At 36.1% G+C, this 11,920-nt stretch overlaps 1 protein-coding gene across 2 annotated transcripts in view; it reads left to right on the forward strand.

Moving 5' to 3' along the window:
* GAS2L3 (growth arrest specific 2 like 3) overlaps positions 1 to 11,920 on the forward strand; it is a 50,986-nt gene that overhangs the window by 15,413 nt on the left and 23,653 nt on the right. For both annotated transcript variants that reach the window (XM_074226670.1, XM_074226671.1), the window contains exons 3-8: positions 3,791 to 3,959; positions 4,424 to 4,542; positions 6,495 to 6,636; positions 9,017 to 9,080; positions 10,060 to 10,198; positions 11,736 to 11,843. In XM_074226670.1, the coding sequence (XP_074082771.1) occupies positions 3,791 to 3,959; positions 4,424 to 4,542; positions 6,495 to 6,636; positions 9,017 to 9,080; positions 10,060 to 10,198; positions 11,736 to 11,843 (741 nt within the window). The remainder of the gene's footprint in view (positions 1 to 3,790; positions 3,960 to 4,423; positions 4,543 to 6,494; positions 6,637 to 9,016; positions 9,081 to 10,059; positions 10,199 to 11,735; positions 11,844 to 11,920) is intronic.

The following is an 11,920-nucleotide window of genomic DNA, read 5'->3' on the forward strand; positions in this document are numbered from 1 at the left end:
TATAAACATGATACCTCTTTTAGAACTTAATCAGTTTTCCACTTTCATTTCATAAACCATTTTGTTCAATCAAAGATATCTAAGAGCATTTTAAATTTTATACCTGGGTAACCTATTGTAGCTCACAGTGTCTGGTCTCACATGAACTGGATCTGATCCTGAGTACCTGTCTCCAGGAAGAAGTATTTAACTGTGTTAAATGTGATATATGCTTAAATAATTAGCTGTGCATAGCAAGGGTTTCTGGTTTCATTTATCTAACAGACCAGAGATGATGATACAATCCATGGGAACAAGTGTCTTGTGGGGTGATTGTGGTAGAGAAGCCTAGGCCTGCCAAGACTAATAGCAGCCCCAGCAGCAGACTGTGCTCATGCTTCCTCTTCGTTTCCCATCTTTCTTCCCTATTTGGGTCATTTTTCTACATGTTCTTTTCTAACTCTTCTGCTTCAAAGGGGAAAAGATTCAGAATTATGCAGATGTGAACATATACTTAGGCTTATATACAATGGAAGATTATAAATTTTTTAAATGAAATTTTATTTTAATTTTCCAGTTACATGCATTGGTAGTTTTTTAATATTCATCCATTTGAAAATTTATGAGTTCCACATTTTTCTTTTGCCCTCCCTTCACTCCCCCCCTCCCCATGGTGGCAAACAGTCTGATAGAAGTTGGACATTACATTCCTGTTTAACATAAGGAAGATTATAAATTTAAAAAAACCTCATTGGCTCTGCTGCCACCTTGGTTAAAGGTAAAAGAAAATGAACAGAATCTCACTCTCCACATTCAGTAACCTATGGAAACAGCTCACATTGACAGACATCAAATTTTATATCACAGGTTTAAATACCATAGATATTGAAAGATAAAAAGAAAAAAAAGCACCTAGAAACTATCCATGCTAATCATTGTCTAGTCAAGGAAGGTTAAAGTCAAAGCCAAGAAGTGAACAGTGGCTAGATGATGAAAATGGGACAATATAGTTATCAAATAGATCAGGGGAATGCTATAGACTTAAATTGATTATATTTTAAGGAAAACCTTTGACAGTCTTATATTATCTTTTTGGATAGCATGGAGAGATATGAGTTGATAAGTACTGATTGATAGCCTGGTTAAATGATTGGCCCCAAAGAATGTTTGTTAACAGGCCCTTTTCAGCCTGGAGACAGGTCAGGACTTCAGTGCTTGAGATCTCTCCCCTTATGTACTGGTTTACATTTTGATCATGGAATTAGATAAAAGGAAAAATGACCTACTTACCAAATTTACCAGTGAAGTGAAGGACTTACTGAATCATTGGATAATGGAGTCAAAAATCCAAAAAAAATCTCAGCAGGGAAGATTGATAGACTGAAATGAGATTATAGTTTTCACTCATAAATATCAACTTAGAGACTTGAATTAAAAAATAAACTTCATAAGAAAAAAACAAGGTAGAACTAGATAGAAGGATTTAGAATCTGGGCCTTCTAACAGATAATAACCTCAAAATGAGTCATTAATTTTGTGCTGTTATTATCCTTAATTATATTGGTTATATTAAGAAAAACTTAGAATCCAAATGAGCGTCCTGCTGTTCTCTACACAGATCAGACCACTTCTGGATTGTGATATTCCAACAGAGAAGGGCAGCTAGGTTGACTCTGCCATAGAACGATTATCCTTTGAAGGAACTAGGGAGTATTTATCTTGAAGGAAACAAGACTTAAATGTATGGGGCATGATAACTGTTTTCATTTATTTAGAAAGCTATTTATCATGTAGAGCATTGGTGAGATGGGGTATTTTTCAGTTGTATCCTCTTTCTTTTTCTTATTATTATCCTTTTTTCCTACTTGTTTTGAATTCTGACCTTTGCTCTGATAAAATGGGGATCTGACTGTACCCAGACATCACTTCCAGGGATAACTGTCAGATCAATGACAAGTCTTTTCTTTTTTGAATGAATGAGTGAATGGATGAATGAATGAATGAATGAATGGAACATTTATTTAATTCTGTGTACAAAGCACTAGAGTTACAGATAGAAAAGTAAGACAGTCCCTGCCCTCAAGAAGTTCATCTCTGCTGGGGAGGTTGGTACAGGTGAATGGTTTCAGTTGCAAGTTCTAGAGAAAGGTCCCATGTTCCTTAAAGGGAAGCAGCAAAGTAGATGGTAATAAGGCCTCTTCTGTAATATTTCTATTGTAGAAACATTTTCTGAGTTTTTTCCCTTTTTTCTTTCTTACAAAGCCTTTTCATTCTTTCTAACACTTCTTTTCTGGAAGAAAATGTTTATGATATAAAAATATCCTTGCATTGTTTACAAGTCTTTAATCCTCTCTCATTCCTTTTTCTAAGTCATGATTTCTGGTGTATTTCTCACCATCCTCATTTTTTCCCATCTTTGCTTTGAGGTCAGGTTTTGAAGAGAATATTGGATTAATTTGAAGGATTTCATCCTATAATTCCTCCTTGTCTTTGGCAACTATTGGTAGGGCCTAAACTGCAATTGCTTTCATGGTGTTCTTTTTGAAGATATTTATCAGTAGTATGGCCACACATAATGACTGGATAGCCCATTGAAATAATGTTTTTTATTGCCTTTGAGTTTTTGATAAAACCCACTTCCCCAATTCTTGTCTTTGACCCTAAGGATTATCTGTGAACCACTCTTCTATTATTAAGCCTCAGTTTTTCTTTTGGGATCATTTACAGCAGGAATGTATGGATAGATATGATTCAGATCCTCCAGGATTACGTCGACTTTTTAGTGATTAGGCAAAAGTCTTTCATTTAGAATTTTTAAAAGTCAACTTAAAATTTAATAATAACTAATTCTTAATATCCTTTGACTCCATTTCATCCTTTTTGCTGTCATCATTGCAAAATCAGAAGGCTGTTGTGAAAATCTGAGGGTCATTTTATGTATTTTCTTTGTTTCATTGACTGCTATAGCTAAAAATATCATCACTAAATGACCTGCCTGCTAGTGTTGCCTCTCTGTATTTAATGTAACTGGTCCTTGGAAATCAGTCTTCACCTTTTACCAAGGTCTTACTTGAAGCCTTTCTAAAGCAGTATAACTTGCCAGACTTTTGACTTCACTTGGGTAATATGGCTGCCAGATAGGATTTTGTGGAACAGTTCAAAGCATATAGTAAGGTATAATTTCCTAGCACTTCAAGCACCAAAGGGTCCTCACTGGTGACATTTTCAGAGACTGGAGGATTACTTGGTTATAAACAAGATTCTTGTTCTGGTTGGATGAACCCTGTCTAAGGAATCATCCTTTTCAGAATCTCTGGACCTGTGACTTTCCTTGCCTGCTTTAGAGTCAGATATCCCAGTCAAATCTTTGCCCTCATGTTGTCCTGTTAGAATATAAGCAACTTGAAGGAAGGGATGGTTGCCTTCTATGTTCTTGTATTGCCAGCATTTAGAAGAATAGCCACTGACATATAAGTGCTTAATAAATAAATGCTTGGTAAGTGACTATTTGACCTTAAAGTTGGATATTGTAAATGAATACATATGGCATTTGTTTCTTTGTTTTCATTTCACATACCTCCTTTGTAGGCCTGAGAGGTTTTTTTGTTCTTTGTTTTGGTCTGTGTTTATTTATAGTCTAGCAATTTATTTCTTTGATTTTGTTGGACCCCATTGAGAGTTTGTGGAAAAAATGCTTTGCAAACCCTAAACTTCAAAATTAATATGAGCTATTAATAAAGAAAAGTGTTGGAAGATCTTTCAGTGTTTGTTGTGACTTTTTCTATTATATTCATTCATATAACCTTTTCAGGTGTGGTTTGGAGACGATCTTCCTTTAAGTCCCCGAAGTCCCCTTACTCCCCGACATGGGCCAGGCTTGGCAGATGTTTGTCAGTATGACGAATGGATAGCAGTACGCCACGAAGCTACTTTGGTACCTATGCAGGAAGATCTGGCAATCTGGCTAAATGGTTTATTGGGTAAGACTTTGAGATCCACGGCTGAATGAAAGAAACATAAATCAAATTGCCATGATATGTATGTTCATACTTGGGCACATCCACACATATTAGGATTGAACATTAAGAAGAATGTTTTATAATTGATGTGGTTGGCATGTTTAAACCAATAAAATTTAAAATTATGAGAATTTATAGGTAAATGTTTTAAAGTAAGTCTATAAACCTGCTTTTCACAAAAGCTTCATGCTTTTATTATTATTCTCTCTGTTTCATGTTAGTTCAGGTCCCCACCATCTCTGACCTGGACCACTGTAATATTCTTTGAATTGATCTTCCCATCTCAAGTCTCTCCCCACTCCAATCCATCCTCCAGTCAGCTGCCAAAATAGTGTTATAGTAGAATAATAATGTTATACTGAGCTATCTTTTTTTGCGTGAATTCAGTGTATTTGGATGAATCCTGATTTGAAGTCTCTTTTCAGGTGTTGATGTCAAGGCTGAAAGATTATTAGAAGAACTTGATAATGGTGTCCTTCTATGCCAACTGATTAATGTTCTACAAAACACAATTAAAACATGTTGTGATTCTGAGGAACTAGGGGTGAGTCACCTTTTTAAAAAAATCTGTAATAGTGGTAACCTGAATGTTAACTTCTTTTCACTAACCTATTAAGTTTCACATCAGTGGAGATGGTCAGAGGCTCTTATTTTGCCCCAGAAATATCCTTTTGTCAATTTCCTAATCTAATGTTAAGGCTCTACAAGCCAATCCTAGTCTCCTTTTTTATGCTTATCTCTTCGGTATTCCCCTATCAATTATATATCTTCCACGCTAGCCAATCTGAATTTCTCCTATTCCCTGGGTGCTTTCCAGGTTGAGAAGAGTTACAAGATGATCACAGGGTGAATGTAGACTGTGTCTCTTTGGAAAATAAAACCCAGGTCTCTTGCCTCCATATTGTTTTTTCAGCTGGATCACTCCTTTTGGCTTATGGTATATGTATGTTTTCCATTTTAATAAAATAGACTATTCCTGTATTCCTTTATTTTGCTGGAAGGAATTCAGATAACTTTTGAATTGCAAAAAAATAAAAAAGAAGTATGATTTTGTCAGATTTGCTTGGATCAATCCTTCTGTTTAAACTGCCCTCCCAGCTTAAAATCTTCAGACAGTCATTTTTGTATTCAGCCTCGAATGCCATTTTATCTATAAAGGCTTACAGAAATGATCTCTCTCTCTCTCTCTCTCTCTCTCTCTCTGAATTCAGTTCAGTAGACATTGATTAAGCTCCTTTGTGCAAGGGCCTGGAAATATAGTGAAATAAAATGGTACAGGCCCTGCCCTCAAGGGATTTACAGTTTCATGGAGAGATTAGACTCATGCCTAAATAACTGTAAGGATCTGTCAGAATATGCTAAGTGCATCCCCAGGAGTCAGGAGCCAGGAGAGACTTGGAGTAGGAGGGATGGCTTTGAAGGGGGTTTGGGGAGATGTTTCATAGTGAAAGTAGAAATGGAATGGGACCTTTAGGAAAGGGGTTACCTTGTGGTGACATGTGAGGAAGCATCATCCACTAGACTGGGAGCAGCCTGAGCAGAGAAGCCCATTCTGGACCTAGAGCTTGATGTTAATACTGTTTTTCTTCCTCCTGTGTCCCATTGGCTTTTGGGTGGCTTTTACTCTGTCACTTTTTTCTGCTTTTGAAAAGGTTCCCAGGCTCTTAAGAGATGAATGACAGGTGAGGAAGTGCCTCACTTGAGGCCCTACTTTTCCAGGGAAGTGTTTAAACAAAGACTTTTTTGTTTTTTTAATTATAAATTTATTTGTTCATTTTTTTTATTTTTGTAAGGTAAGGGGTTAAGTGACTTGCCCAAGGTCACACAGTTAAGGTAGTATTAAGTATTTGGGGCCAGACTCCAGAACCAGTGGTCTAGCCATTGTACCACCTAGCTGCACCCCGCCTTTTTATAATTAATAAAAAACAACTTGAAAAGGCCTCAGATGTCATCTTAACTTGTTCGGTGTCATGGAGTCCTTTGGCAGTCTAGGGAAACACAGCTAGGCTCAGCTTTGGTGCTCACATTTGTAATGGAAGCAAATGCTCAGTTAAAATTCGAGGTTGGTGAAAATAGATATAATTCTTTTTTTTTTCCATTTAAATTATAGACCCCTTGAAATCTATCCATGGATCTTTTTAGGGTCTTTGGACTCAGAGGGAAGAATCTTTGTCCAATCTCCTTATTTTACAGTTAAGGAAACTAAAGAGCAGAGAAAAAAAGTGATTTTCCAAGGTCTTTTAGGGACTTAGTGAGAGACCAGGCCTTTTCATGCTAATTTTAACCGAGCAGTTTTCCTAAAGAAACAGTACAGAAATGAATAGATTGAAAGGAAACTCAACTATAATGAAAGGAAAACAAAATGAAATAATTGTTTTGGGTTCTTCCCCAAGTCAATTTTATTCTATACCTCCTTTATAGCTATAGCTAATACATTGAACTTTCTTTTTTCAGCTTACAAAAATGTATATCTTTTATTCTTTTTTCAATTTCTAGGACTTTCCAATGAGAAAAATTCCTTGTAAAAAAGATGCTCCTTCAGGCTCATTCTTTGCTAGAGATAATACTGCAAACTTCCTTCACTGGTGCAGGTGTGTTGGTGTTGATGAGACATACCTCTTTGAATCTGAAGGTTTAGGTGAGTATTTCACTATTTTTAAAAGTTTGAGAAACTATTTTTATGTCATTTATTTTCCTTTTAATCCTCTAAATAACAGGCAAATGACAGGCCTTGAGTCTCCTGAAAGTCTTGGAACACAATTAGAAAATCACAGGTACTGAGTCACAAATATTACAGTCTTTATTAAGTGACAGCAGTCTTCCCCTGGAAAACATTCCATCTGGAAGCTAGTGACAGACTTAAATGAGCAGACTTCAGAAATGTCTTAACTGAACTTAGGACCCTGGGTTAGGAGTTAACATTCACAATAAATGCTGCACTGGAAAGGTGAATTATTTCTTGTTTCTCTTTAACTTGATTATTAAAATACTTACTCATGGGGCAGCTAGGTGGCACAGTAGATAGAGCATTGGAGCCAGGCTCTGGAGCCAGGAAGACCTGAGTTCAAATTTGGTCTCAGATGCTTGCCACTAGCTAGCTGTGTGCCCTTGGGCAAGTCATTTAACCCCATTACCTTACAAAAAAAAAAGAAAATATGTGTCACATGCTTACCCCATAAACAGCAGATGTTCTGCTGATTGTCCAGACATAGTATCTCCTTTGATCCTCACTACAGCCCTAGGAGAGGTTCATTGTTAATGCCTCATTTGAGGAAACTGAGGTAAACAGATTAAATTACTGACCCAGGGTCACATAGTTAATGATTGTCTAAGATGAGATTTGAACTTGGGACTTCCTAGCTCCAGCCAGACCCAGTGCTCACGACTTCATTGCTAGATATTTCTTATTTTTACTCAAGGTTTATTGATGGGGTTTTGCATTAACTTTAAATTAGTTCAAATGTTTAATAGGTGGCATGATAATCTGACACAATCACTTCAAGGATGTTTTTGCTCAAATACTTATTTCCTTCTGAGAAGAACAAATCGGTTACCAAAGATCTTTGGGTTTTTATTAAACTGTATCCAATTCTGCCATGAGGCAGTGAAGAGAGTCTGGTTTTGACATCATCATAGCAGGCATGGTTTCCAGAAGTCATGAACACCCACTAGTTCTGTCTCGGATCTACTTTTTTTCCTCTGGGAGGAAGCAAGATGGGATTTTCCCTTTGCTTTCCTGGTGAGAAAAGATTTCACCATGGGCTGACTTGCTGCCTGGGCCATCCAGAAGGAACCAAATCATGAAAAATGTGATTTCTAGACTAAGCACTTGCTTGTTCTTGTACTCTGAGAGACTCTGAGTTTGGTCTTCATTTGGACCAGGATTTTTGCAGCAGCACTGCAGTAAAGAAATAAAAGAAATAAAATTCTGAAGCAATCCTCAGGGGATTCTAGCAGCCAGAGGGAAGAAGCAGGCCACGTAACATGTTTCCAGGAGAAATGCCCTAGTGGCTAAGTTATTTAAGATTGCTTTCCATCCTCCGGTAGGGACTTACGCTCCACTACTTCAGAACAGTAACTTCTGTCTGGAAAATGTAAAGAACTCCAAGTCACAGATTATCCTGCCTCTCAAATGGGAAAGTGTGCCATCTAGCAACAAGCCAACTCATAATGCCATTACTGGATTAATATTTTAAAAATTTCCATTACTTTTTAGTACAACATGAGAAAATGATAAAAATAAATAGAAGAAAAGCTGAAGGACAGGGAAGGGAGAATTTAAATTTAGGTTGGTCAGTTTCCATTTTCATCTGTCCAACTCGAGTCCTCTTCGCAGTGTTTTTTCAGGCAGAAAAGGGCTCTCTGCTATCTTTCTCCTCATCACATTTGGAGAATGTTCTTCATATTTAAGGTTCTATATAGTTTTTCTTGCTGTCCCTTTGAAGTGGGTTGATCATTTGAATATTCTAGAAGGTTAAAAGGAGTCAGAAGAACCCAGTAATGTTCCAAGTAAGGAAAGTTGATTCCTCACAGTTCTAGAGTAGTTCTGACTAAAAACACGTTAGGTTTTTGCTCCTCAGGTTTTGTCCCAGGACAACATTAGCCCTGAAGAAATATAAAATAGCAGTCATTTCAGATATTTCTTTTGTCTGTGAGAAATTTTCTAAGTTACCAGGAAGCAGAATTTTCATAATTAAGTCTTCTCTAACCCTTATATTTGTGAAAGACAGAAATATCTAAAGAACTTGAAAATTCCTGTGTGTGTGTGTGTGTGTGTGTGTGTGTGTGTGTGTGTATCTTATCTTCTTTCAGAGTTTCTTGCTACTTTTCTTAGATGATAGTTAATGCTCAACAATTCATTGAAACTGTTTAAGAAACATATATACAGTGGCAGAAATGAAGCCATGTCTGTCCTCAGAGAGTTTGTACTCAAGTACTCCAGTTTTCTTTTCCATACCAAAAGAAAATTTCACTTGTTTAATTTTGGACAGTAAAATGTAACTTTTTATTTTTCATAGTTTTACACAAAGATCCAAGACAGGTTTATCTTTGTCTTCTGGAAATTGGGAGAATTGTATCAAGGTATGTAATCATTAAATTTTAGACTTGATGATTTAATTAGCTATTTTACTTCAGGGCAAAGGAGTACAGTACCAGAAGATAAAAGTCATTCTTTAGGATGACAAAAATTGAACTTCCTTCACAGATTCTTTTTTCTTTTGTTCTTTAAAAATATATATACAGTAAATAAAATATTTTTCCATACAGTATACTGTATCATAATAAGTGGGTAGAAGGGTATAACCCAAATGGCTTGACTTCTCCAAGCTCCACTCAACCAGATTTACCAGACTGACCTGAATATGTCATTCCTTTCCCCCTAATTCTGAGTATAACCTATAATTGTGTTGATCTTTAATCAGATCCTCGGATATTTTTTTCTTTCAGAACTTTCATTTCAAGGGTGCAGACTTTATTTTAGAATGACTTATGTTCATATTTCTAAAACAGTTTGTGTAGTATAAACTGGGAAAAAACAAGCTGCCCGAAGGGAAGTAAGTCTTCTTTATAAATGAAAGGAGGTGCCACTTGGGCTTCTCCTGGTTTCTAGCCCATATCCTCAAGGTGTTCCCCAAATTGATCTAGCAAATAATAGGCTAAATGCATGATGGTAAGACTTGTGCTACAAGAGGGTCTGAAGAATTGAACATGAATAGCAACAGAAGACCCTGAAGAGATACACGGTGACTGATTGGCTACAAACAGCACATAAACAATAAAATGTTTTGAAAGACTGGAGTAGAACATGCCATCAAAAAATGCAGGATATAAAGAGAAGCTGTGACTAGGGTGAAGGTATATATGGGTGGAGGGTTACCTTGTTAGCACTCATAATATTAGGAATTAAGAGACTCCTCAGTCCCAATAAAATGATTTTATGGCATGTTACCAGGACATTACCACCCTTATTGTAAATCTGATGAGATGTGTTTGCACCAGACTTTTATCTTAATAATCTTCTGTTCTTTCCCTCAACATTTTCTTCCTGTCCTTCCACCAGATATGGAGTTGAACCACCTGTATTAATAAAACTTGAGAAAGAGATTGAACTAGAAGAAACCTTGTTAAATACCTCTGGGTCTCTCTTACTGGACAGCCCACCAAAGTCCTGCTGTCACCATGGAGAGCTCCATGAAGCTGTAAGTACCAACTATATCTTCCTTGGCCTGTGAGAGTGGCCTCATTTATATATAACTGTTTCCTTCCTTGATCCTTGCCCTCAACTCCAGTAGTGACTAGGGGTGTGCTGTGATGACAGCCTAAGAAAAGCTATTGAAAGTTGTAAATGGTGAGTAGTTCTTAGTTCCAGGCAAGATTTGGTTTTGTTTCTTGGTTTTTGTATTCTCTCTTAGTGCTTGATGTACAGGATAACATGAGAAAAATGGCTGCTTATTCAATTTAATGCATTAGATACATTTAAGTAGTCTATGGTTTAAAAACAACCAGGCCTAAAACACTCCTTAACAGAATATAAAATAGTCACCTATACTTATGCAGTTCATGAACACACAATGAAACTAAAAATCGACAATATTAGAATATACAGTGGTGAAATACTAGTGACTACTTATCATGGACAAAAAATTAAAATTACTCCCTTTAGATATACCCTACTTTCTTTTAGATTATAGCCTAAATGATTAGACATTAATTTTAGATTATGGCCTAAATGATTAGATGTTAATAGTATTCAGATAGAAATAGGGGCTGGATCATTGATTTCATTAGTATAATGAATTCTCAGATAGCAATGCAGATTAGTACCTGCTCTTCCACTCCCAGATTTGGAGAGCTGCCTAGGTTTTATTAAGTGACTTACCACAAGATCATATAACCAGAACATGTCAGGGACTTGAACCTGCAGTTTCTTGACTTGTAGACCAGCTCTCTATCCCTACTGCCTGCTGTGCCAACATTCAGATATTTTACCTAACTAGTATTCTTGCAGGAAATGGAGATAATTTTCTTCCTGAAGTGCATGAATCATTCTGCTTAGAATACCAAAAAAAAAAAAAAAAAATAGCAAAAAAAAAAACCCAAACCAAAACATTTCTTCAAAATGTTTTTGTTTTCTAAATACATCTAAAGAGCATCTTATGTTACATAGCTAAAGATAGAAATTGAGCTAATGTTGATGTGAATAGAGAATTGTTATTAACAAATTCCTTCTTTAGAGGCTTATTTTTAGTTATTTTTTAAACTTAAGTTATGTTAGTCATATAATAACTTGTCATATCCTGTATTTTCTTGAGAACTATTCTGTAAAACATTTTAGAGGTTGGATTCCCTCTAGGAAATGCAAATGTTTATCATACAATTTATGAAACTTAAGCCTATTGTCTCATATGGCAATAAGTGAAATAAACATAAGGAAACCACAGTCCAGACAAATGACAGATAGCTTTTGTGAACTAACCCTAATTGATGAATTTGACCTGGTATCTGGAGACATCTCAAATTTTTCTTTAGTCATAGCATTAGAGTAGATCTGATTTCATAGGCATGTGTAAATTCTAGAAATCAGTGTTATATTATTTCATATTACTACCTTAAAGAGTTTTTGAGTCTTCATCTTTCAATTTGATTTCCCCAGCTATCCTTTACATTTTGTATGTTAACTTATACTTTCATTATAATTTTATTATACTGAGTCCTAAATTTTGGTTGAAAATTTAGGTTAAGCACATTGCCGAAGATCCTCCATGTAGCTGTTCTCATCGATTTTCCATTGAGTATTTGTCAGAGGGGCGCTACAGATTAGGAGACAAAATACTTTTCATAAGAGTAAGTACACTGTGTGTGTGTGTGTGTGTGTGTGTGTGTGTGTGTGTGTGTGTGTGTGTGTTGTTATTGTTGTATAT

This window comes from Macrotis lagotis, chromosome 2 (assembly GCF_037893015.1).
Source record: "Macrotis lagotis isolate mMagLag1 chromosome 2, bilby.v1.9.chrom.fasta, whole genome shotgun sequence".
NCBI lineage: Eukaryota > Metazoa > Chordata > Mammalia > Peramelemorphia > Peramelidae > Macrotis > Macrotis lagotis.